The 25,606-nt window shown below is 37.7% G+C and overlaps 2 protein-coding genes across 3 annotated transcripts; one reads left to right on the top strand and one right to left on the bottom strand.

Annotated features, from left to right (window-relative positions):
- Positions 1-392: 392 nt before the first annotated feature.
- On the bottom strand, positions 393-15,410 carry mfn1b (mitofusin 1b). Of its 2 annotated transcripts, none has more exons than XM_041791825.1 (18): positions 15,276-15,410; positions 14,647-14,804; positions 14,304-14,439; positions 13,112-13,274; positions 12,081-12,205; positions 11,876-11,984; positions 10,697-10,804; positions 8,891-9,044; positions 8,429-8,496; positions 7,094-7,215; positions 6,687-6,813; positions 6,283-6,387; positions 6,079-6,181; positions 5,144-5,376; positions 4,844-5,026; positions 4,558-4,754; positions 2,603-2,737; positions 393-1,567 (listed from the first exon to the last, which is right to left on the bottom strand). In XM_041791825.1, the coding sequence occupies exons 2-18, from the start codon at positions 14,792-14,794 to the stop codon at positions 1,498-1,500; spliced, it is 2,286 nt and encodes a 761-aa protein (XP_041647759.1). In that variant the 5' UTR covers positions 14,795-14,804; positions 15,276-15,410; the 3' UTR covers positions 393-1,497. The 2 variants fall into 2 exon arrangements, with proteins under 2 accessions (XP_041647759.1, XP_041647760.1); XM_041791826.1 differs by having other exon boundaries at positions 5,150-5,376.
- A 4,038-nt stretch (positions 15,411-19,448) lies between these two features.
- Positions 19,449-24,529, top strand: plaat1 (phospholipase A and acyltransferase 1). Its single transcript, XM_041792142.1, has 5 exons — positions 19,449-19,639; positions 20,526-20,575; positions 20,889-21,027; positions 23,357-23,625; positions 24,400-24,529. The coding sequence occupies exons 2-5, from the start codon at positions 20,549-20,551 to the stop codon at positions 24,499-24,501; spliced, it is 537 nt and encodes a 178-aa protein (XP_041648076.1). The 5' UTR covers positions 19,449-19,639; positions 20,526-20,548; the 3' UTR covers positions 24,502-24,529.
- Positions 24,530-25,606: the final 1,077 nt, after the last annotated feature.

Raw genomic sequence — 25,606 nt, 5'->3', positions numbered from 1 at the left:
CATGGGTAGATAGCCATTAACACAAAATAATTTACTATATTTATAGATAAATTCCTAGTATTTGAGCTGTCATTTTTCTACATTTACCTATTTATTGCCAGTAGTATTCACCAAATAACATAAAATAATTAACTATATATATTCCAGGTAAATGCCTGGCAATAAGGGGACTGTAAAAGAAAGGGTTACCAAAAGTTTTCATCAATTTTTTTAGATGCTCTGCTCAAGGACATCGGTGATATTCAGTCAGGTTTAACAAATATCAATAAGTACCTTAATCACTGAACACTTGCATAGCTCCCCTTTATGTGGTCATCATGAGAAATAAAAGTGAAAGAATTAGAAACTTAAAAATTCCTTAACAACAAAGTTTGTCAAAGAAAGTCACACACTGACTGTTTAACATAGTGACAGATTTAATGTGTTTGGGCTGATCTGGAGGTATTTCACACACATTCAAGGAAAAAGATTGGTACAAGTGCAGACTGATATCATCTTTACAAGTCTAATGGGTATAAATAAAATAAGATTTTATAAAATATAAGTGGATTTCCAAAGCCTTTGATTTATACAGTTTTGATAGTTAGAAAATAGTACATGAACCTTCAGTATATTAAAGACATGCTTTCCCTTTCTACTCAAAGGATTTCACTCACTGAATCAACGAGAGTCCCTAAAATTCAGGAAAAAAACATACTTTTTTTAATCCCCTTTCTTAAATAACTTGAATCTTGTTGCGTACATACAGCTGGACAGATAAAGATTCAATCTCACAGACTCACAAACTTCATTTACTCCACAAAAGTTCATCATCAAAAAAGGCATATTCACAGTAGAAGCACGGTAGTGTGAAAATATAGCACCTGACCAGCAGCCGTCACACCAAAAGGTCATAACGCCACCTTGTGGTGCATCTCTACAGAGCATGAGTTCAACTTTCTTTGTTTTTACAGGCAGTTTTGTTTTGTTGTTTTCTTTGTTTTTTTTAAATTCAAACACTTGGCTGAGTGAGGAGAAAATAAGGGGAGAGAAAAATACTGTTGTGTCTGGGAATCCAGAGAGACTGTAACTAAAGAATACCTCCATGATTGATAAACCTTTATCTGTAACTGATTAGTCTACAAAATGTCAAAAAATAATGGCATGTAGCCATGCACTTACCAGAAACATCTCTATATTTGTGTTTGGATGCGACAAAAAAAGAACAACAAAATAGAATTTATATACTTCTACAAATGAAACAAAGTGTCTGAATCCTGTACTTTGAGAAATTGCAATTTGGTGTTTCTTTTTTTTTTTTTTTAACAGGATAAAGGGTGTATTAAAATAATATTCATTTCTTTTAAACACTGATAGATCAACCAACTGATTGTTCTACCTTTAAGCATTTATCTTCAAATAGAAAATATTGTGACAAGGACCAAGGCAGGGAGTTTCCTGTTGGAGGAATGTTTGGTTCAATGAGAACCAAACAGTGGAGCGATGAAGAGGAGCAGCTCACTGCTGAGGCTGCAGGTACTGATTAGTGAACGTCTCCAACTGTCTCTCCAGCTCTGTCGCTTTATGCCTGCAGAGGAAACAAACATGAGTCAGACTTGGACCAACTTCTTCCAGCTAAAGCTACTTGAAACTTCACATTGAATTATTTCAGAATTGTAAAGATATCTTATAAATCTTAATGTGAAGGTCTATGTAGTAAACAGTTCATGTTTGGCACTGATTTTTATTAAATGTATGGCAAAATATGGTGTTCATTTGTCTCTGACCAGTAAAGAGGGCTTAATCAACAGTATGATGATAGTAAAGGCAAGTTAAATGTATCTTAAACGTTAGTATGTTCAAACTGAAAAAAAAACAAAAAAACAAAAAAAAAACCCACATTTTTTCACAAAACACAGTAAAAGCAGATCCCAAACTTCTGATCATGAAAAGTAAATGAAAACAAAGTTTGAACATCAAAATACAACAAAACATGCAAATTAGACCACATGTGGATTTAGAATTGAACTGCTCCTATGTATAGAGTTATTGTCATTCAATTATCTCAAACGGCAGTTTTCAAAGTGTGAGGTGGGCCCTCTCTGGGGGGATAGGTTTTTAGAGACAACAGAGAGAGAGAGAGAGAAGACAGAGAGCAGAAAGAGGAAGTCTGACCACAACTATTTAAAGTGTGGATTTTCCTGGATTGGTCCTTATTGCCAAAGTCTGTAATTCGCAAAGAGAAGCAAGCTAATGTCAGCACAAGGCCTTGTTAACTCCTGCATCACCCAGTTTGACGACCTGGCCATGGGAGTTTTTGGCAGGAAGCTAAAGAATTTGCAGACACAGAAAAAAAACTGTTTAGAGATTTGCACTGTTAATACCAAGGCATCATGTGAGTGCAGGTTTTTTTTGCATGGACAGTGGCCAAAGGTAAGTACCAGGCAAGGCTGCAGGTGGAGGATGATCTGTGGTATGTGCATCAAAGGCACAGCCTGTATCTTAAGAGCAGAATCACCCTCCTACACACTGAAAACTGCTGATCTAGAGTTTCCTGAGTTTAGATCTTCCAGTAAACCCTCCTCTACTCTCCTCACACTCTAAGAGAACAAGCTGGACTGACCTCAGACTCTTGGATTGGCTCTGGACGGTCTCCAGTTGATCTATCTTGGCCGTCAGTTGACGGATTTCTGCCTCCAACTCTTTCTGCGTCTGGTCCACCTGCTGACAGAGCCGTGCAAAGGTCGTAGCCATTTCCCTGGAAACACAGAGGGCAGAGCACTGGCGTGTTTACTAATTTAGATACTATACAGAAGACTGGACAGACTTTTAAATCCGTGTTTGTAAGTGGACACAGCAAAATCATTGTCCAATAACACATGCACTTTTACATCAGTGTGAATATTTTAAGACTGAACATGCTTTTGATGTAATCTATTTCTGAAGTCACATTTTATATTTTTTGAGTAAAACATCCTAAACACTGAAGTGTTTTAGCTTAAGACAGACAAGAAAAACTACTCAAAACATGACGATGAACTTAATATGCTTAAAGGTCACGTATTATTCAAAATATACTTTTTCAGGCTTTTCTAGCAAAAATATGTGCCTCTGGCCTGTCCACAACCCCCTGCGGAATCCGACCCCCCCCCCCCCCCCCCAATTCCTTGTTGAGTGTCCAAATAAAGTGTCCATGATGTATCACCTAAAGGAGTTTGTATATTTAATTTCAGATATTTTTACTAGTGCTGTCAAAATTTTGATTAGTTAATCACAGGGGTGAAAAATGCGATTTAAAAATGTATGCTGATTGATCACACTCCCATCCCTGTACTTTTAAGCTGTGTTTCCATCAGGGGGTCTGGTTTGATTCAGTACAGTCTGGTGTGGTTTGGTATGCTAAACCTGAAAATAGTTTGCGTTTCCACAGACACCCGTGCCCTCACTAGGTGGGCAGACTGAAAGCTATGCATGTGACGTCACATACAGCGTGAGTCTGCTGGTCCAGCTGCTGAGTTATAGAAAGGATGAGTGACAGAAATCAGTAGGGAATAAGTATTAAACATCTTTATTTCAGCTGAAAGTGCTTTTTTAAAAAATAACCACATCTTAATTATGTTAACCGCTGTCATACAGCTCCTCAGCTAACGGAATACGTGTACAGACGTTTTGTGTCGTAACTGTACGTTAATATGTGAATATATCTAGTCTATAACAGTTTATACGACAAAATATAACCGTTCAGAGCTGTACCGTGAGAATTCACAGCATTAAAAATAAAGTAAAAGTTTAGCTGGTGTTAAAATCAAACTAGATTAAGTCAGAAATCCTGGGTGCTCTGATCTCGTTTTAAAATAGGCTGCAGCCCGAAGTTTTACACACGTTCAACAAGCACAGAGCAATCTTTTCAGAAGTTACCTAATGTAAGAAGTAGATTAATAACCAGTTAGAGTACAGAGAATCAACTGTACTAAGGCTTAGTATTCACAAAACTTCAGCATTAATTTAGTTTCACATCCATCACGGATAAACCAGGCTGATGTGTGCCTTCAGGCTCTGCTTTGTGTACTTCAAATCAGGTCCAGATAAACGTCAGGTAACTTGATTTGTGGCCAGATATCAATATCCACAGACTAGGAAACAGATTGGATCCCCGTCAAGTTCAAAAATCTCAGATTTAACCAGACATTAGGTCGTTTTTCTCCCATTTTCACTGCTCCTCACAGAGCAAACTTCTGTGTTTTGCAGTGGGTCGTTTTTTTTGGGACCTTTCCAACTTTTGCTCTATGGAAACGCAAAAAGTTGCATGCCATTCCACACCAAACTGAGCCGGACCGCTTGGTGGAAACAACCTATTACTGTATGGCAATGGTATATCTGGCAGTGGTTTAAAACCACCATGCTGTATTCTAGTTTTGTTTATGCCATGAAATAAGATTTGTATCTAGACTTGTCAGATATATGTGGCTCAACTAAGTATAACTTGACATCTTTTACAAGAGTTGACAAAAATACATTTCCAAATATTTAAGTTGTTGCCATCTTTTATAAAAAAAATAAGCCTGTGTTTGGACTTACTGTTGGACCTGGTGGCTACAGTTTGCACTTGTAAAACTGACGATGAGCTGAAGCTTCTCTGATGCGTAGTCCACAAACTGGCGCTTCAAAGAGCGTTCCTTTGCCTTTGTGGTCCAGGTGAGCCTCTCGTACAGGTACAGTAATCCGTACAGAGAAGCAGAGAGGGCAATGAGCCTCCAGCCGACTGCTCTGTACACCTTAGAAAACAAACAAGTACACAGAGGTGGCTTAGAAAAACAGCCTTCCTGAATGCTGACATGTTTGAACAATCTTGAAAACAACATACCACTCCCCCTATGATGACAACACTCATCGAAGTGCGGGAGGTGAGGGATGCCACATTGGTTGCCATGGCAACCATCAGGTCCTCTTGTGTCATGAGGGCTTTGTCGTTGTTGCTGGGTGGAGCTATTGATGAAGGGGGTCCCGAGGATGGCGTACGGGCTAGAGGCAGTGCTGGTCGAGAGGTCTGCAAAAAGACAAAAAGCAGAGTTTAAATGCCACCAAAAATCCTCACCAAATATTTTCCAACACACAAAAGCAGAAACCTCTTGAAAAGTAAAGATCTTATTAAGTTTTTTTTCACCTGTACCTGGAAGTTCTGGTCGACTAGTTTGAGTGCTCTTTGTGCGTTGACAGATCCTAGAAAGCGGTGAACTAATGCTGTCCAGCCCAAAGAAAACTGAAACTCAATGTTCTCCTGGAAGTCACTGCAAAGTGAGGCGCAGTTTAGGTCATAGCTCAGGTCAAACTTCCTGTTGGGCACCAGCATGTGGATTTGACTCTGGACCGTAGCAGGAAGCAGAGGGAGCATGCTCTCTGGAGTGAGAGGATTATGGGAAAAGAGAGAAACCAAGAGCGGTTACTGCATCATATGTGGCTTAAGATTACATTTTAAAAACACACATCTTCTTTTACAGTTGATTCTTTTAAGGTCACCTGGGGGCAGAAAAAAACAGCAAAGAAAGTAGACCACCATCATCATTCTGGTCAGTAAAGGTACATTTGCTATCAGTTTTCTCCCTTTTCTAATCTGTCCTCATGGAAACAGAAGTTTTCAAGTGAGGGCACAGCATGTGCCTGAAATAATGATATATTTGTAGTATAACAGACACACATGAGACAATGGCATTTAGAGAGGAGGGGTAAATATAGCAGAGCACAGGGTGCTGCAGACCATAGTGTCCAAAAGGTCTGAGCTCAGTTTAGCATGAGAGCTAAGTGGGTGGAAGTACAGTGGATGAGTGGAAATCTGGGTGGAGGTCATTTTCTATGAAAATAATATTTCTTCTTCTTAGACCTTTTCAACAAGGGAAGGTATGGAAGTAAATATTATTCTAGACAACTTTTCACTTTTCATGCCAGCCATCATTATTACTCAGTCTTGTTTTGGTAGGTAAAAAACAGCATTTAAAAATACTACACACAACTGGTTATAATCTCTTCAAAACAAAACATATTTCCCCAAACATCATTTACAGAGATGCACTATTTTACAACTAACTTGTACAGTGTATATACCTATCATAAATCCCTGAGAGGACTGGACAGAAGCGTTGATGGCGTCAGAGCAGCGAAAGGCTAGGTTTTTTCCCATTCCCTCTTCCACATGAGCCAACAGCTCCTGTAAACAACGACATGATTCAGTGGCCTCAACAAAAATCAGAAAAAAGAGAGGGACAAACTTAGGTTAGATCACAAGAATTATTCAGTGCCCAGACTTACAGACTTGTAGATCTTGAGGACATGTGGTGAAGGATGAAAGTCAGCGTGGAATTCGTCAACAATCACGTGGAGGCGGCAGATCTCCTCCTCCATGGCATTAGATACCTAAATGAAGAACAAATGGAAAAACCACTCAGCTACAGAACAGAGAACAGGAAAAAATGTGACAGAAGTTTGAGGATTACATAGAAGATGATTTTCTAATTCAACTTCTACTTGTAAGATAATTCTAGTTTCTGTTTCCACACAAAAAAATTAAATATTTTAATGTCGAATTGATTTTGATTCAATTTTGATCAATTAACCTGAAACTTGAGATTGCAGTAGACTGATTGAAATTTGATTAAGAATAAAAAATTCATAAAAAATGTAGATCTTGTCGTTAGATTATTTTTCGTGTCTACCTTCGACTCGACATCCTCACTGATGGCCTTAATTTTCTTCTTGATATCTTCAATCAACAGCTTGAGCTGATTCTTGACAAAGTCTAGCCGGTCCATCTGATACTCTCTGTCCTCCAGCGCCACCACTCTAAAGCCCCGCCCCCAAACAGGAAGTAAAGTCAGAAAATGTGAAGCAGTTAAATGATTTCATTTTAAAAACCCCACCCATTTAGGGATACATAACCTGCAACATATCTATAACTAAATGCATCTCCATGCTACTGAACAGGATGTCATTAAAATCTAGTTTATATTCATTTCCTGGGAAGTTTAGCGATACCCTCCGTAACACCATCGTGGCCTTGACAAAAATCTTCCTGAAAAATGTAGCTAGAGGAAAAATATAAAAATATGGATCAAACACTCACCTCTTCTCTGCCGCCTCGATGTTGATGGCGTCCATGATGCTCTTGACTTTCTCTGTGATCTGCTTGGCCCTGATTGTGTGCTGCTCAAACTTTGTTTTCACTGCTGACTGCGAGATACACTCCTGCGAGGCCATAACACACAAGTTACTGTGACAGATGTCGGGGCTTCTGCTGGAGAGCGAGTGATATCACACACTGACCAGGGACAAACCAGGGACAAGACACACACCTGCTACTCTAACTAAGGAGAACCAAAACACAGGAGTCAAAGTGACAGTAGCAGAGTGTGTATCTTGTGTCGCAGCCCAGATAAAGTTGTAAAGTCACAGTAATGTGTTGGTGAAGAAAACTGAACATAAAAGTATGCAAGTTATAAAAACATATCAAATGAAAATAGTAAGTGAAATAAAATACAAAACATTGTAACAAGTTGAAGAAGGAATATTGTGTCATTTTGGGATGAATTACTTAATGTCACTTTCAATAATGTCTTCCCAGAATGGTCACAATTTAACTCCTGCTGGTTAGTATGAAAAACATCAACAAGATGACACAAAACAGCACACAAACACAAAGAAAAATCAACACTAAAAATGGATATGATGGAACAAAACCTAATCTGAACAGAAACAAACAGATGCCCTCGCCTTAGTGAATCTAGACTTCAGCAATGAAGACGCAGGTTGATGGAAAAGGCACAGTGATTGGTGTGGAAGTCCCTGCCAGTGTAAAACTGCAGAAAAAACCTAAACAGCTACTGCACACCAGGTTTTACCCTGTCAGCTGCTCAGGTTGCTTTCAGTTTCTATGTCTAAGTGTGTTTCAACACACAACCATTTCGTACACGCTGCACAACAGGAACATACACAAGCTGACACATTAAGTCAACTGACATTTTCAAAACAGTATTACTAGACTGTTTAGAGTTTGTATAACCTTTACACAGAAGTAAGCTCTGCTTCACTGTTTGACTAATCAGTAACCAAAATACCAAACTTCTCAGAACTTTTGACTCTCTTCACTATAACATAGCTCAACAGAATAACAAAATAATTGCTCAGCTTTTTGTCACAGTCACTATCAGCACGTTTTTCCTGCTGTGTGTGGAATGATACAACGCCGATTTCACTCAAGAGATCTAACAACTTGGGTTTTTTTTTTTATGATACCAAAATAAACCTATTTCTCATCACATATAGCCCAAACTTCCTCATTTAGAACAAAATCTGTTTCACCACTCAGACACAACATATCGTTTTCCTTTAGGAGTTAGATTATGATTATTGAAAATGAAAGATATTAAGAGGACCAACAAACACACACAAGTGCACAGACCTCAAACCTCCTCTCAAAGCTCTGAAACTCCTTCAGTCTCTCCTGGAAACCCTCAGCCAGAGCGCCGCCTATTGGAGGAAATAATCACATGTATGTAAAATGACAAATCTTTGCTTTTATTGCACAGCAACCATCAGCACGACGACCTATTTTATGTATGAAATACATGGTTTTTAATTCCCTCATTTTATCTTTTATGTCTTAATATTTCTATTTATTTATAACACTAATTACAATGATCACAGTTATTCTTATTGTTTGCAACACAAATGCTGTTAAGTTTAGCTTGTGCTCCTAGCAAGTTTTGAAAACTTCATTTAAAACTTGATTAAAAAGGCATTTTTAAGAGGAACAGTCTCGTTAATGCAAGTTGAGCACCCTAATTTATTGCATAAAACAAAGATAAGACATTAGTTTGTTCCACCCCTGCATAACTGCATCACCTTTGTTTGAAAACCACACCTGTTTCAGGCATGCCCTGCGCCCGCTGCATGCGAGAGTTGAGCACCTCCTTGGCAGAAACAAAGAAGATGCGGTTGGGTGCCTGATCCCGATCCACAACCTTCAGCTCCTCAACCAGAAAGTTGACACAGCGATCCGTGTGTTGCTTCCTCACCTGAGGGAAGAGATGTAAAAATAATGGTCACATTCTGTGAAGATGAGCTTTATTTGTGCAGAGGTGAAAAAAGTACATGAACATTGTACTCAAGTAAAAGTAAAGTTACTCTGATTATAATGTACTTAAGTAAAAGTTCTGGTCTATAAATCTACTCAAGTAAAAGTAAAATGTATTCAATTTACAGTTTTACTTGAAGTACTGAGTAGCTACCAGGGCTGACTGATTAGGTTAAATAATCTCATTGCCATTTTTTTTTTCCAATTTTGCATTTGTGATTTGACGTGCAAACATTTTCCAAGTTCCCCATCTTATTTATTGTTCGACAATGACAAGCAATAAATCAATCAATCTTTATTAGACCAAACACAATTTTAGACAGAAAAATATTCTTTCCTGGCCCATATGTTAGGATGGGAGGGACAGATAAGATAGATAGATTAGACAGACGGACAGATGGAAATTTATTTTGAATATGTAAAACAGAGTGCAAAGTGGTCAAACAAAGAAAGAAAATAATGCTCATAGACAAATGTCACATATAACAATTTGATTTACATATTCAAAAAGGAATGGGAGGAAATAAACACTTATTTAATCCCACCCCTTCTCCATAATTCACTAATTTGCTATATTCAAAATTATAAATTCATTACAGATTTTATTTCCTAATCAAATATATATTTATATGAATTTATGCTTGTATACACATACCTACACAAACTGAATTTCTAAATATTAAATATGAAATATTAAATATTTAATCTTCGAATATTATCATCATAAAGTTTACATTCAAATATAACAACAATTATTACCACTATTATCCTCACCATAATTAACAAAAAAGTGAATATTAGACTCCCAAGTGTCCGTTGAAGACACTCTTCATGTACTTTGTGAAAATCACCTCTTTGTACCTTTTTTTTTTTTTTAACTTGATCATATTTGGACATTGCTTGAGATCCACACTCAGACTATTCCACAGATTCACCCCACAAATAGAAACACAAAAACTTTTTTTCACTGTACACACGCAAACAGATTCAAATTTATATGGTCCCCTTAAGTTATAATTACATTTTCTTTCAGAGAATATATTCTGTATATTTTCTGGTAATTTCTTATTTTTAGCCCTAAACATAATGCACGGATCAGTCTGAATTACGTGTATTTATTCATCTGCTTCAATCACAGTAAATTTACTGATTTCTTTTTAACTTAATGCCTTGTAGGAATCATCATGACAACTAGGGCTGAACAATTTGGAAAAAACATCAAACTGCAGTTACTTTGACTCATATTGCAGGTACAATGAGAATTGTTGTATTGAAGGAAATGATCTTTTTTTGTCATTCTCATTTTCAAATTAGAAAAGGGTATATATAAATAAGAAAAGAATATTTTCTCTAACTATGCTAGAAAAAAATCATGCTTTCATGCATCATGAGTAGATCATAACATCTCTGCTGCGGAAAAAAATTGTATAGAACTATTTTAACTGTTCTGCATCATCTGTGATTTCAAAATAGCAGCAGGACATATTGCGATTTAATCTAAATTACGATTAATTGCCCTGCCCTGGTAGCTACTGAGGAGTGTATGTTACTTTCCACTTCTGGTGAAATGAGACAAACAAAGTGTGGACTCACATCTTCCATGTATTCTGGTTCGTTTGCTGAGGCATCCCAGCGGTTGTTGAGGATGAAGATGTTGGGCTTTGACAGGCGTTCATTGACTTTGTGGAAAAAGTGTTTTTCCTGGATGGAAGAAGAGTGAAGAGAGACATGACAGTGACTTTAAAGGTCTAAACATATTGTTTTTTTTATTTTCTAGCTGTCCCTTATTTACCAAGACAGAAAAGTTTATCCTACTGCTTGGATAAAAAAGGCCATTTATGGATGGCAAAATTAGCGGTATTTTATGCTCTCACTCAACATGCTTTATTTTTGTCTTTTCCACAATCTTACATTATTCACACACAGCCTGTGTGAATTACCCTTGAATAACCCATAGGGGAATGTGTTCTGCCCCTTTAAGAGCTGCTGCTGGGTTAATGAACTCTGTGATTGACTTTCTGTCCGGCTTTACATTGCACAAATGCCTGAGCAGAGAGAACCAAGTGTGGGGCCTCTGTGGCTGGATACAAACACGTGCAGCCACACTCTTCACTCTGTTATCAGCTCAGCATAGAAAGCTTCCACTCTGATCCTTTAAGTAAACACGACTCACTGATAGAACGGAATATTTACCTTTCTGCAACTCTACTCCAGCTTTAAAAGTAACATTAACAGATGGAGTAAAATCAAAACAGAAATAGTGAAATCCAATAACAATTATAACTCTCTTAAATGTAAAATATCAACACAAATGGTCTCACATATATGTATACAAACCAAATATCAGACAATTTATACTGATCTATGTTCTCTATTATAATAAAAGCGTACATTTATGGTTAAAAAAATAAGGTGATATAAAACAAGGTGGTACATACTACAAACAAAAACACTGCTTTCATTTTTGTGTTCATTCATGAAAAAAACAGATCTCAAACAGCACACCCTAACACAAGCAATATCTGATAAGACAGTGACAGAGTTCACAGCTAGTATACAAACGTTCATCAAAGCTGCCATACAGACAGTTTTCTTTTTAGAGCCATCCTGTGAATTCCACCATGTTAACTCCTTGTGAAATAACAAATTTATTCAATTGATCTATAATACATTCCTGAAGAGGAATGATAATAATTGCAAAGCATAAATACATTTTACATTTATTACAGGATATCAGCCAGACTAGAGTTTGCTGAGCCAAGAAGTTATTACCGTGTTCATGAGTGTTGATTCCGAGTTAGCCACCAGCACAAAAACGTCTGCATCCAGGCAGAACTTATCAATCCAGCTGTCCAGCTGTGTAGTGACATCTGTTCCTGGGCTAGGGGGAAAAGAAAGGTAAAGAGGTCACATACAAGTCTACTACAAAAAGATGTTCTATTCATAATGCTGATATGGAATGAACACATCCTGTTACCTGTCTACAAGCACCAGGTCGTCTCGTAGCAGAGCACACTTGGTCTTTGGCCAGAACACACGGACGAGACAGCCCGCGTCAAGACTCTCATCCATGTGGAGCGCATGAGCCAGCTGGTTTACAGTCTGCAGAAGATGTAAACATTGGCTGATGAGGCTGTTTCCAATGAACTTTCTCTAGTTCTAAAGCTATAAGGCTTATCATCCAGGAGATATTGTAAATTTCAAGTACATTTCAATATGACCTGGAGTTTATCTGATTAAATGTACCATGAAACAAGTACCTTAACAATAAATTATTAAAAGGACGCTGAAAGCCATGGAATAAAACTGTAAAGGTTTTTTATATTTTAAACAAAGCTGACTTTATTTAGCTTGGTGGGCAAAAGATAAACAAGGTAAAAGAAAAAGTCCCTCACTTTAGACTTCTGTTTTAGATACCTGACACCCCCATAAACATCCTGCAGAGCTGAGCCTGTTTACAGGCCACAGGTTCATGTTTGTGAAATCAACAAGAGCTAAAAAGTCAAAAAAAAAAAAAAAAAAACATCACACATTATAGAAACACAAACCTCTGTGCTGTCATTGATTTGTAGCCCTTTTTAATTAGTTTATAAGTTGTTACTATTTTAATACATATGTTACAAGAATAAAATGAGCTTTTGTTAGTTTACTTTATTTTGAAAGTCCAGCTAATGCTCATAAAACCTCCTTGTTGTTACCTGTTGAACAATGAGTAAAGAAGATTTCATAGTGACAGATAAACCTCATCAGCTTGTATCCTCAACTGTGGCACGAATTTAAGTACATCAGCAAAAACAAACAGTAAAAATCCTATTAACTTATTGCTGATCTGAATGGGCTTCTAGGATTTTACAACTATCATTATCAGACTAATTGGATAACAGCTGATCAAAGTCAACAGATTAAAGAGCATGGCCAGATTTTTGGGATGTGTTCATGTAAAAGTTCTCAAAGAGAAATAGAGAGCTGTTCTCTATCACTGGGGACAAAACAGCACACAATATTTACCTTAATGCTCTTCTCCTCATCAGAGCCCTCGGTCTTGAGGTACGCCTTGTCTTCATCGGTGCCCTCCACACTTAGAAAGCAGTTAGTAGTGTGGCCAATCCCGCTGGGCAGCACTCGGTCCCTCAGCATGGCATTGACTACAGTGCTTTTACCATTACTGGTCCTACAAACCAACCAGAGAGTCATTTAATTAATGTGAAGTCAAATAATCAGCTCATTCCGTATATCACCCTCTAAATATATGTGTGGAGTCCTAGGACGTTACATCGTAATAAACAAGCTGTAAAGCAAAGCATCTGTACAGACTTCAGGGACAGGTAAAGCAAATAACATTCTTACACAAGCATAAGGAGGTGCAAGAAATGTATTACTCAATAAAACGGAGAAAATCTTGGTTCTTCTCTGACAAATCTTCTACTGCAAACTACAATTAAATAAACAACTGCTTATGTAACTGCTTACAATGTTTTTAGACATTTCAAAGAGTTGCAGATCTAGCTTAAGTAATTTGCAGCAAGCCATAGTCAACCTTAATCATAATAAACATTATAGACAGACAGACAGACCCCCCCCCCCCCCCCCCCATAGTTAATCCAGTCTTATTCTTTTCAAGCCCCTTTTTTCCCTTTTGGTTATTTCTCCCATGCATCTTTAGATTGCTGGGTTTTGTGTTCTACTTTGGGATATATTTTGCCAGTAGTCCTATTCTTTTTTTTTCTTACCCATGTAGGTAATTAATTATTGTTAGGTAGCCTTATTTGGAAGTGGTTGTTGGTCCTATGGCCCACTGCAGGTTAGCCAAGTCCACCCCCCTTCTTTTTTCTATTTGGCCCGTGCCTACAGCCCATTTTGTTTCACTGATTTAATTTATCACCTGACTGCAGTGATTGATTTAATACCAAGAAAATGTGGATTTCCTTTCAAATCTTCAATTTGCTGTTGATGTATGTTATTTATACTTCGCTGGTCTTTGTGTTAGAGCCTTAATTTGTTAATCATTTCATTTATTTAAGAGGCCGTAACAGTCCTACTGCAATTTTCAAATTGCAGAAGGTGCATCAGTTCTTTTACCTGAAAAGTGTTCAAAAATACAAATTTAATACATCTTTATGGAAACATTCAAGTGTCTTCTTATTTCTTTAGAATAGTTTATTATTTTGTGCATGATTCATCCAAGTGCATGAACATTTACCTGCCAAAAAAAGCCACTTTCATGTGTCTACGTGCCAGCACCTCCTTAATGACAGCAAGTTTATCAGCATATGCCTGGATCTCCAACTTCTGGTCCTGGCTGGCGATGTTCTCCAGAGCTTTATTCCCACACGTTTCTGTCCAACAACACACGTGCACACAACACTTACTTCACAGCAAGAGGGAGCTGACTGACAAATGATAAACATGTTAATCCAATAACTTCTTTCTAACATAAAGGGATTGTGTAGCTCTCACTGATGAGATCCTGTATACATCATTAACTTCGTATAAAAACAAAATTATCCCAGGAGCAGGCTAAGACACGGATCAACCATTCTCACCTTCTACAAACTCTGAGGTCTCTTTCACATAGTTGAGCAGTTGTTCAAAAACATCACTTATCTTCTTCTTGGCCACAACGAAATGCTTCAGAGGGGAAAACTCCCCCCGAGCTGAGTCTGACCGTGTGAGTGGAGGCGCTGAAGCCATGGTGTTCAATCTAAACACACAGAGGGGTCAAAGAGGGCAGAGATCGTTTTATTAAGGGGCATGGACACAATAGTCAGCATCACCACTGTAATGCTGTACTGTCAACACATTATCCGGTTGGATGATTAATGTTAATAATAGGTTGTATTGTATAACTTTCCCGGTATGTTGAGTAATGCAGTGCAAGAATGCTGAGGAGACATGTTAGCGTACCCAACTGTGAAGAACCACATAGAAGTTAGCAGTAACAACTTCAATACTGTAATATAGTATAAACATTTAAAAAGGCCAAGTACGACAAACATAAGGGGTTGTCCTTAACTCTATGTGATTTTATTTTCACTCTCACACGAGAGGACACATGCGGCGGCTGCCAATCAAGCTAGCAGCTTTGGCTAGCTAGTGCTGTAAGCGCCACCACACTGGAAGAGTACCTAGCATTAGCATTAGCATAGCTAACTGATGTCATTATTTTACTCACCACGGTCCTAACACAGCTGCCGTCCTCTTCTCATTACACAAACAATACTGGTCCGCAGCTATAGTGTACAGTCCCTGTCCTCGTTGGAAGATGACTTGCTGTCAGTCCGGCTAACCCTCTGTTTGTATCATGAAGAGCTAAATATCAAAAGTCGCGAATAGAGGTAAACTTCCGGTATAAATTTCAGAATAAAAGCGAGACTGCCCAGGTCTGTGCTGACTTGCATGTTCTTTAAATCCGGGGTTTCCAAACTTTTTTTTCCACAGAGGGCCACATACAGAAAAATACATGGCTGTGAGGGCCTTTTGTGCTGGAAAGTTAATTGAAACTTAGATTAAATCACAATAAATCCAACTGCAATTTTCAAATCTCATAAGTTGCAATATTCCTTTGACCTGAAATGTGTGTCAAAATACCAGTTAAGAACACTTTTTAAGGTAAAGATATTATGCACTACAGATCATGCAAACATTCAATTGTAAAATCTTTCTTCCTCTTTTCTTGTTTCTTTTATCTTTGTCTTGTTAGAAAAGAGAAAGACATGAAACCATCAAACAAAACCATACTGGATTGGAATTTAGTCAAAATGATCAAAATTAAGTTAGTTTAATCTAAATCTGATTTATTGCTTGTTTGTTGAACGATATGAGGAATCAGAAGTATATTTACCTATTAAATTGCAATGGGGGGTGGGTCGTCACAATTAGATTATTGCCCCAAATTGTCCATCCCTATTTGAATTACATCAACTTTTGTATATTAATGTTACTAAAAACAATCCAGTATAGTTTAAGGCACGCTTAGAAACTGAATATGCTGAAAGAAAATAAAAGCCTATATCAGCATTTTGGGAAAGAGAGCCAGCCATTGTAAAGGATTGTGAAGTGGCCAATCAGATTTCAGGGGCTCCTAGAAGGCATGCTGAAGACTCATCTCCACACTGGGACGGATTAAATAGCTGTTTACATTAGCACCATTTGTGCTGCCATTTGGTGCTGTAATCCTTTGTCTGGATTTATCAACACATAATGAATACAAATATGATTATAATTTGGTTGTCAATATATTTACCCTATGGGCTGTCATCTCAATTTAGCCATAATAAAAGCAAATCAACAAATTGTTGTCAAGACGTTTGTTTACAGAATCAAAACAACAGTAACTCCAGCGTCAACTAAGAAGCACTATACACTCAAGTGCAGGCTTCTTGCTCTAATGAGGGCCACATTTAATTTTGTTTTTAGAATTTGTTGCAGGCTGAATAAAAATGTACCTCGGGCTGCATTTGGACCCCCAGGCCATAGTTTGGACACCCCTGCTTGAAACCTTGGGGTTGTGATCTTTAAGGTTGGAATGATCCGCTCTTAGCTATGGTATTTAATTTACTGATTGAATCCAGGGGCCATATATACTCCATCTTTGCAACTGCTGTGTGGAATAATGGTATTAAAGGAAACTGAGAAAACAAAAAATAGTTTAATCCTCTTTTGAAGTGATACATAAATCATGAATAATTACCAACATAAAAGTCAAAATGGAAAAACGCCCCAACATAAAAAGCAAGTAGCCTAAAAAATCTTATTAAAAGACAAATGTATTCGAATGAGCAGAAAGTCTCAAACGTTTAAAAAAGTAGTTTAGCACACCCCCTGACTGTCCCACTTTATTTTGAAACTCAATGTATCAAACTTCCTGCTTCATACGGGTTTACTCTCGGTCATTTGACAAAGCCAGCAGATACATTTTTCGTGAGGAGGCGGAGATTAGTGACGCAAAGGTTGGCGGGCGGCAGCCAATCAGTAAGCAAAGAATTCATCCAACCCCTAAGATCTCCTTTATTGTCCTGTGTCCTCTTTCCAAAACGCCAAGTCAAAACTGTTAAAGACAGGGTAGATATGCCCCAAAATAATACAAAAATACCACTGAAAATAGGTAAGTTTTATCGGATCATTGTAAATGTCACAGAAAGAAGAAAACAATAATAAGTATATCCTACAGGGTTATACTTGTTCACTTACAGCTGTGTACACAAGCCAGTGTTAATCAACAAATTGGTACACTGGTCCAATCATATTACAGCACCTTTCACTGCATTATCTCCTCCTGTTTATCTTGTAAAGGGTTTAACAGGACTGGAGTTATCCCAGTTCACAATGGGTGACAGGCTGTGTGTGTCAAGGACACTGAACATGGTCAATCTTTAATAAGGCAAGTTCAGAAAGATTATTTTAAATGTTTTTATTTGTAGAGATGTAGAAACATCATTCAATTATGACAATCAGAAACTGGACCAGGTTTATTGTGAACACAACACTTTGACTGTATATGTTTCTTTCCACAGTGTCAAACATAAAGAGTTGTAACAACAGACTGCCATTTACTGATTCATTTCAACATGACACTGAGCCATCAGCAAAAACAAAAAAAATGAAAATCAACCACCATCACAATGATTTATAATACAAGTACCGTTTTTTCAGATATTCCTTATAGATTCATATTGGACAATTAAACATGGACAACAGTCACAGAGTCACCCTTATGACCTTTCAACAGTCATAGAGTAAATAAATATGTCAGGTAACGTGCAAATCTTAAAGTAGCTCTGCACATAAGATGCAATATACAATACAAATAATACTAAAAAGAAATTTAAATAAAATACAGTTAACTTTAAAGTTCTTAAATGTAGATATTTTGCTAGATAAATCAAAACTTATTATAAAAACAATAGGAAAAAAATCTGCTTTGTGAAACCTTTGTATAAAATTGTATAAAAACAACAGAAACAGTATGACTTGGGCTGTCAGCGTGAATAAACTTACTTTAATTAATTCAGGTAGATGATTAATTATTGCATTTAATTTTGAAAATTATGGAAAATATGTTTGTTTTATTGTCCCTTTCACAATAACACATTGGATACGTCACTGCATCATCTCCTTGCAGCCACAACACCAGACCTTAATGTCTCATTTCAGTTTAAAAGCCTCACAGACAGCACAGTGGATAAGTCAAAAGTCATCTGCACCTTGTGTTATTAAATGTTTAACTTTTTACTGTTCCCGTATTTCCTTTTCGATCCATAACAAGTTATTTTATGTGGTAAACTTTATCTGTAATCTACCTGAAATTCCTTGTTTTATTTCAAAATAAAAGCAGTTCTGTATCCAAACAGGGAGCCAGGTACCCTCAGTTTAACCTTTTGAACCCTGAGCCTATTTTTCTATTTTTAGATTTCTGCTTGGAAGTTGCGTACCCATAATAAAATGAATATATCTCTGCAACCACAAGGTCTATTTGAATAATTTTGGTGTCAGAGTAAAGAGAGCACTTGTGAGATTTGTTGAGATGTGTTAATATGAGTATATGTAATACTGGTGAAGAGAAAAAGGAAGATGGCACACAGCAAAAATTTTAAAAATTTAGGTTTGCCTAAAAATAAAAAGCATTTTTAGGATGAATATCCCTTGAAAATGATGCAGCCGCAGCTCTAAACCTTTATCAGACCATGGTACAACATATGAGTACGGAGTTTGATATGCCGTAATTCATTTAGTTTTTATTTGAGTTGTGTTTGGGGCATGTAAAAAAGGTTTATATAGTCCTGTAGCCCAGGTTCTGCTGTTTAATTTGATGTGCAACATCACTTTATTTTTTTCGTGATTAGTGCATTATTTGACACTGTGTTTGCCAATACCTCTCAAAGTCCCCCAACTGGGGAACATCCAAAATCAAACAAAAAATGTTTTACATGCAAAATTTCAACATTTGACAAAAGGGGAGATTAATTGTGATTAACTAAGGTTATGCTGAGATGAATCACAATCAAAATGTTGAACCGTTTGACACTAAATCTAACTCTTACTTGAAGGCTTGTTGAATGTTCTTGAAATACTGGACATTGAAAAAAAAAAACAGGGACACATCATGAACTCAAATTTTAAATACATGAACATTTCTATGGTCTTTTAACTAAAGCAACCTTCACAAGCACAACCCGGCAGCCTCTAAATTAATTCCCTCTTATTTTGTCTTTGCAGGCTCACAATAACTCTTATTCAGGGGAGCAGTGTGGCAGCCAGTGAACGGGACAATGGCCCTCTGTGAGTGTACGTGAGTGCTTGTGACCTTAGCAACAGAGTGAAACTGTCATCGGCCAGAGCAGCGACACTGAAATAACTCCACCAGGACCTTCAGCTTCTGTTTGGCTTTTGGAATATTTTATCAATTTTTTGATCATCTTGGGAATTTGGAAACAACTGCCTGCTATTTTTCTTTTCTTACTGGATATTTCCGTGGTTATGTGCGGATTTATGATGGAGAATTAAAATGGTGAGGAAGAAAAAACTGCTGGTGTTCGAGTAAGTATTGCTCCTGTATGAATTAGCTTTGTGGGGAATCTGGCCCCCCTAAATCTTTAAAGCATCACTTTAACACCACAGCCTTATATAAAAGGACTGTAGAGATGTATACAAATATTTTGTAAATCATTTTATATAGGATTATACAAATGCTTGGTACTTGGTAACAGATGATGTTTATAAAGCATCACTAAATTAATTCGACCACATTTTTGGTGCAGTATGAGTACATTTTCATGTTAGCAGCACCTCAGTGACCCTGCTGTTAAGATCTTGTGGTAAAATAATATGTGGCTTTCTTTTTTATCGTAGCTTGTGCATCATACATCATTGATAAGATGAATTCACTAACTGGTCTCCAGGGCGGATATGGATTACATCCTGACCATGTGTAATTTTTTTGATCAGCACTAAATTCTTAGCTCTAGTTAAATCACATTAAATCATGTTATCATATTTCATATTATGTAAGAAAACTCAAGGCAGTTTGATTTTTAAAGAGAACTGTTAGAGGCTGTAAACATGATTTAAATTAACTTTTCATTGTATGTGAAATAACCTGGGCTCAAACTATTTTTTCTGTCAGCTTCCTCATTGTGTCAATGCTATTGTGGCAGCACAGGTGCTTGTGTGTGTATTGTCAGCGTGTGTGCTGGTGTGTATTGTCTGTGTATGTATGTATGGATTCCCTTTACATTGTGCCATCCTATCCAGCATTCTCTTCATCAGGAATTTGGTTATTTTATCCTTTTTGACTTTTGTCCTGAAATAAGTCTGATAGATTTATCATACATCAGCTCTCATATTCACAATCATCTATTTGTCAGCTGGTTTGCAGTAGTTTTGTTGTGTGTTTTTTCCTATCTGTGTTTTCTCTTCTTTTTAGAATTTGTGGAAGCATGATGTGGGATGGATAAACAACAACATAAATCTACTGTAAGTTGACTGAGAGGCTGTTTGTATGACATGAAAATTAACAGTTTGTTGATATGTCATGTTGGCATAGGAACGACCCTGTTGACCTCTCCAAATTTAAGCCTGGGGTCATTTCAGGGTTACATTAATACATTTTCTTTATTTGTAAAGCAACTAAAGAGGCTTGTTAGAAAAGCAAGGTTTGAATTCGTTGTAGATTTTAATGCCTGTGTGATTTATTTGTTATTTCACATACTGTGGTCTAAATCCTTTTAATTGTATCTGTGCACATGCTCTCTCTCTCCTCTCACTCTCTTTTTCTGTCTGTGTGCAGATGGCCTCTAATGACCCTGACCTTTCTGACCCCTGTGGTGACCCCCAGCCTGGTGACCTCATTGAGATCTTCAGACCGGCCTATCAGCACTGGGCTCTCTACCTGGGAGATGGTTACATCATCAACTTAACTCCTGTTGGTCAGTAGGAAGCATTTATGATGGCTGAAACAGTTTGAATGAAAAAAGTAATGTCTAAGAAAAAAAGTTTATTTAATTACGTTAACCTGGCACGCCAGATAGATTTGTTTTACACATCCATCTGGAAAACCACTAATAGACAGCGTTTGGGAAAGGGCAGAGCCTTTGAAAAAAAAACCTGGAGGGTGATTGGATGAACGTTCTGTCTGCCACATCTTTACGGGCCAATCAGAGCAACAAATCATGTGACGTCATAGCCGCTACCGAGACGCGCCCCTACCGAAGGAGTAAACTCAATACAGAACTGCATAACAGGAACCATGGCGACTGTAGACATGTCATGTTTTTGAAAAGAAAACAACTCGATGCTGTTGTTCTTCTTTTAACTGGTCTCTTTTGCTGAATGCTTACGTCACGACTCTGCCACTCGTTGCTGATTAGTCCTGTCACTCTCTAACCGGGCCCAAACGGTCCAAATGGGAGCTTTGCAAGATGGATTTTCCAGTGAGAAACACGGAAACAGGCTAATCCATCTGCTTTGCAAGGTTAATGTTACGTAGAATTTTGCACGAAATTAATTTAAAAACGACAGTGCCTAATAAAAAATTTTCACGCCAATTACTTATTCATCCCACCATTTTCTGCACTGCTTATCCTGTTGGGAGTCATGGGGGCCTGGAACTTATCCCAGCTGTCATTGGGCAAGAGGCAGGGTACACCCTGGACTGGTTGCCAGTCAGTTGCAGGGTGCTAATTACTGAAGCAATCTCAAATATTTACAAAAGTTTTTAAAGCAAAAGAAATCCTTAATTTTTAAAATTGTAATGGGATGATTCATGTTGTGATGGCTGCTATGATTGAGCTGCCATGACAGACACAACATGTCTAAAGTTGACGGGGAAACACTTGATGTTGCGTCAAAGTTACTGCTACATAAAGGCACACATATAAAGATTTTTGAAATTTAAACTGATTCTTCTGCTATGACAGACCCCATATGGCAACGAATAATCACTGATTTTCCATTTTATCGTGAAGTGTGTGGAGTAGAACAATTGGATCCACTCAGCACACCACACACTAGATTGTGTTCACAGACTACCAGAGTCTCGGCCTGGTCAAAATGCCGTTAAGTGTGACTTTAGAGTGAAGAAGCGGCTGTGGTTAGCTGTTAGCTACATGCTAAGTCCATTACAGTTGCCATTTTTTGTCCAGTTCCCTCTCTTAACTGTTCGTCTGTGGTCTGTTTTACAGTACATGTTGCAAAGCACTTGTTTTGTTGACACAAATCAACAAGTTTCTCCTCCACTTCAGTTTGTTTGTTTGTTAGTTTGTTAGTTAGTTTATTAGTTAGTTTGTTAGTTTGTTTATTAGTTTGTTTGTTAGTTTGTTTGTTAGTTTGTTTATTAGTTTGTTAGGTTGTTAGTTAGTTTATTAGTTTGTTTGTTAGTTTGTTTGTTAGTTTGTTTATTAGTTTGTTAGGTTGTTAGTTAGTTTATTAGTTTGTTTGTTAGTTTGTTAGTTTGTTAGTTTGTTTGTTAGTTTGTTAGATATATAACTCAAAAAGTTATGGATGGATTTTGATGAAATTTTCAGGAAATGTCAGAAATGGCATAAGGGAGAACTGATTAGATTTTGGGAGTGATCCAGATCACCATCTGGATCCAGGAATTTTTTTTTTAATTCTTTACTATTGGGAGATAGGGCGAATGGCGGAGGTCTGCACTCTCTGAGTGCTTTTCTAGTTCATATTTTGTGCCGCTTACCAGTGATGGTAGATGAAAATCTGTTAAAAGTGGCCTTCCTGGTTCACACTGCAAGCAATCCCAGAATATTTTGCCAGTAGCTCATGGCGCCACTTCTATTAGGTTTTCTCCCTCCCTCTGTGAAGTTAATCCATGAAATTAAAACATCAGCTTACGGTTTTGCAAGTAAACCTTATGGAGGGAAGTTTTTACACAACAGAGTCCTCAGTTTTGAAGCAGGAAGTGGGTGGAGCTGAGCAGCACATCTTTGCCCTTGATCTTTTCATTGAGCACACCCCGGTGGCAGGGTTTGCATACTGCGTGTTTAACACACTTGTACTTCAGACTAAATGATTAGTCTAATCTAATAACTGCTATGCAACATTATCAAACTGGTTTTAAACATTGGTCCAGTTTAAACTCATATCATCTGGTTAGTTTACTCTCCATGTAAAGGAACTTTGGGATGGGTTTGTTGTGCTTCCTCTCTATATACTGTATTTTCCCTCAGCAGCAAACTTCTTTTCCACATGACCCTACAATATTCACTTGTGTGACATGTGTGTCGTATGACTTCCCTCCAGATGAGAGCCAGGCAGCTGCCATGTCCAGCGTGAAGTCAGTCTTCAGTCGGAAGGCAGTGGTGCGCATGCAGCTGCTGAAGGAGGTGGTGGGGAGCGACTCGTACCGTGTCAACAACAAGTATGACCACAACCACACGCCCCTGCCTATCAGTGAGATCATTCAGCGAGCGCAAGTCCTCATCGGCCAGGAGGTTTCTTACGACCTGCTGGGGAGCAACTGCGAGCACTTTGTTACCCTCCTGCGCTACGGGGAGGGGGTGTCCGAGCAGGTCTCTCACTGTTTGTTTTGTCTCTGTCTCATGTGTCATCAGGGCAAAACACACTTTTTACTCAAAATACCACAGTGAGTGACCACAAATGTCACTGCTGTCAGATTTGCCAAGGAAGAATATTTTCTAAGCAGGACAAGAAGTTAGACCCAAGTAGACCCTAACATGAATAAAATTTCACAACATTTAAATTCTATTGGCCTGTGTTCATTCCTGGATTCCACATTGTTTCTATAGGCATATGTCAACTTTGTCATTGGGTGGTTGCCTACATAATATAATGATTTACATGCTAATCAAAAGCCTGATATAAAAAATTGTACCAAAGCTTGAATATTGACTATTTAGTCCCAGTTGTATTACAATTTTGTTGGGTTTTTGCTTTTTTCTAGATCACCAAGAAGTTAATGATCAAAATGTGTGAGACATAGTTGTTTTAATTACTATTTTAAGTTGTTAACCTTTTATCCTAAAATTTTAGCAAAATAAGAAGGATTATAAGACTCTTGTTATATAGTCACTAGATATAAGTGGCTGGATTTAAGGATCCAGACTGGGAAACCACAGACAGAGTTAATGTTTTATTTTCCAAACACTGCCAGAGCGTCTTTGCCATATTATTCTTACTTATGACACTCATGTGCTACTGATGAAGGTTTTAATTCCTCTCATTATCAAAAGACTAAAGACTATATTTTGAGCTTTGTTCTGACCTTTCCTGTGTCATCGTGGTAATCCTCAGTCCACCTCCTCTTCTTGTCTTTGCCTCCACAGGCTACACGGGCCATTGGGGCCATCAGTTTGGTGACGGCAGCAGCCAGCGCCTTCTCTGTCCTGGGACTGATCAACACACGATCCAGAAACAGGCCTTTCTGACAGCTGTATTTCCTCCCAGCATTCATGCGGCTGTAATTTAAAATGAATCAAAAGATAAATAAAAAAATATTTTAAATAGCTGATTGCTCTTCATTTCTTGTTTAGAAACTATCCTTATGTCCACCACAATGCCCTGGGGTGTTTGCTGGTAAAAGCACCTGTGTTCAAGTTTTCTCTGGTTATGTATCAGACTAGAAATGACAAAGGAAAATACATGATATATTTAACAAATCCTAAAACAGCTGGTGTAGGGTAGGTGTCACTGTCAGATGAAATGATTAATAGCATTGTATAGAACATCCTTGGTTTACATTTGACCCAGCAAGTATCCACCCTGAGTGATACATTATACAGTTTTTTGACTGAAAAACACTTCTTACACAAGACAAAACTGACTGATAAGAGGTAGCCTAATGTTTTGCCAATGGGGGGTGCCAAAATTGACACCAAGTTTCTCACATTAGCAGCTTTAAAACTAAGAGAGATGCAATATTATCACTTAACAAACAAACTGGGTCATGATCAACATTGGAAATAATAAAAAGAAGTATGCTGATTGAGATAGTTTGGTTTTATTTTTTTCGAGACAGACCTATAGACTATATATTACTTTCTGTCTGCTATTCTTTATGGTTCTTTATTCTTTATAGTCCAAAAATATACAGCAGCAAAAGTGGTGTAAACAAAGCATGGTCAATAAAATTTGGCTTTTTTTTTTTACCAAAAACAACTCTTTAATGTCAAAGTGAAAACAGATTTCTACAAAGTAATGTCAAATAAACAAAAAATGTAATGTAAACTAAATATTGTGACTGCATAAATATTCACCCCCTTCAAGTCAGTATTTAGCAGGCGCACCTTTGGCTGGAATCACAGCACTGAGTCTTTGTCGATGGGTCTCAACCTTGCACATCTGAATGCTGCAATTTTACTTCATTCTTCTTTGCAAAACTGCTCATGGTCTGTCAGGTTGCACAGGGATCAGGTGTGAGCAGCCCTTTTCAAGACCAGCCACAAGTTCTCTTTTGGGCTGAGGTCTGGGCTTTGACTCAGTCTCCAGAACATTCACCTTGTCTTTAAACCATTTCTGTGTAGCTTTTGCTGT

Source organism: Cheilinus undulatus, linkage group 7, assembly GCF_018320785.1.
Source record: "Cheilinus undulatus linkage group 7, ASM1832078v1, whole genome shotgun sequence".
Taxonomy (NCBI): Eukaryota; Metazoa; Chordata; class Actinopteri; order Labriformes; family Labridae; genus Cheilinus; species Cheilinus undulatus.
The sequence above is the reverse complement of the archived record's forward strand: the minus strand, read 5'-3'. Positions and strand labels throughout refer to the sequence as shown.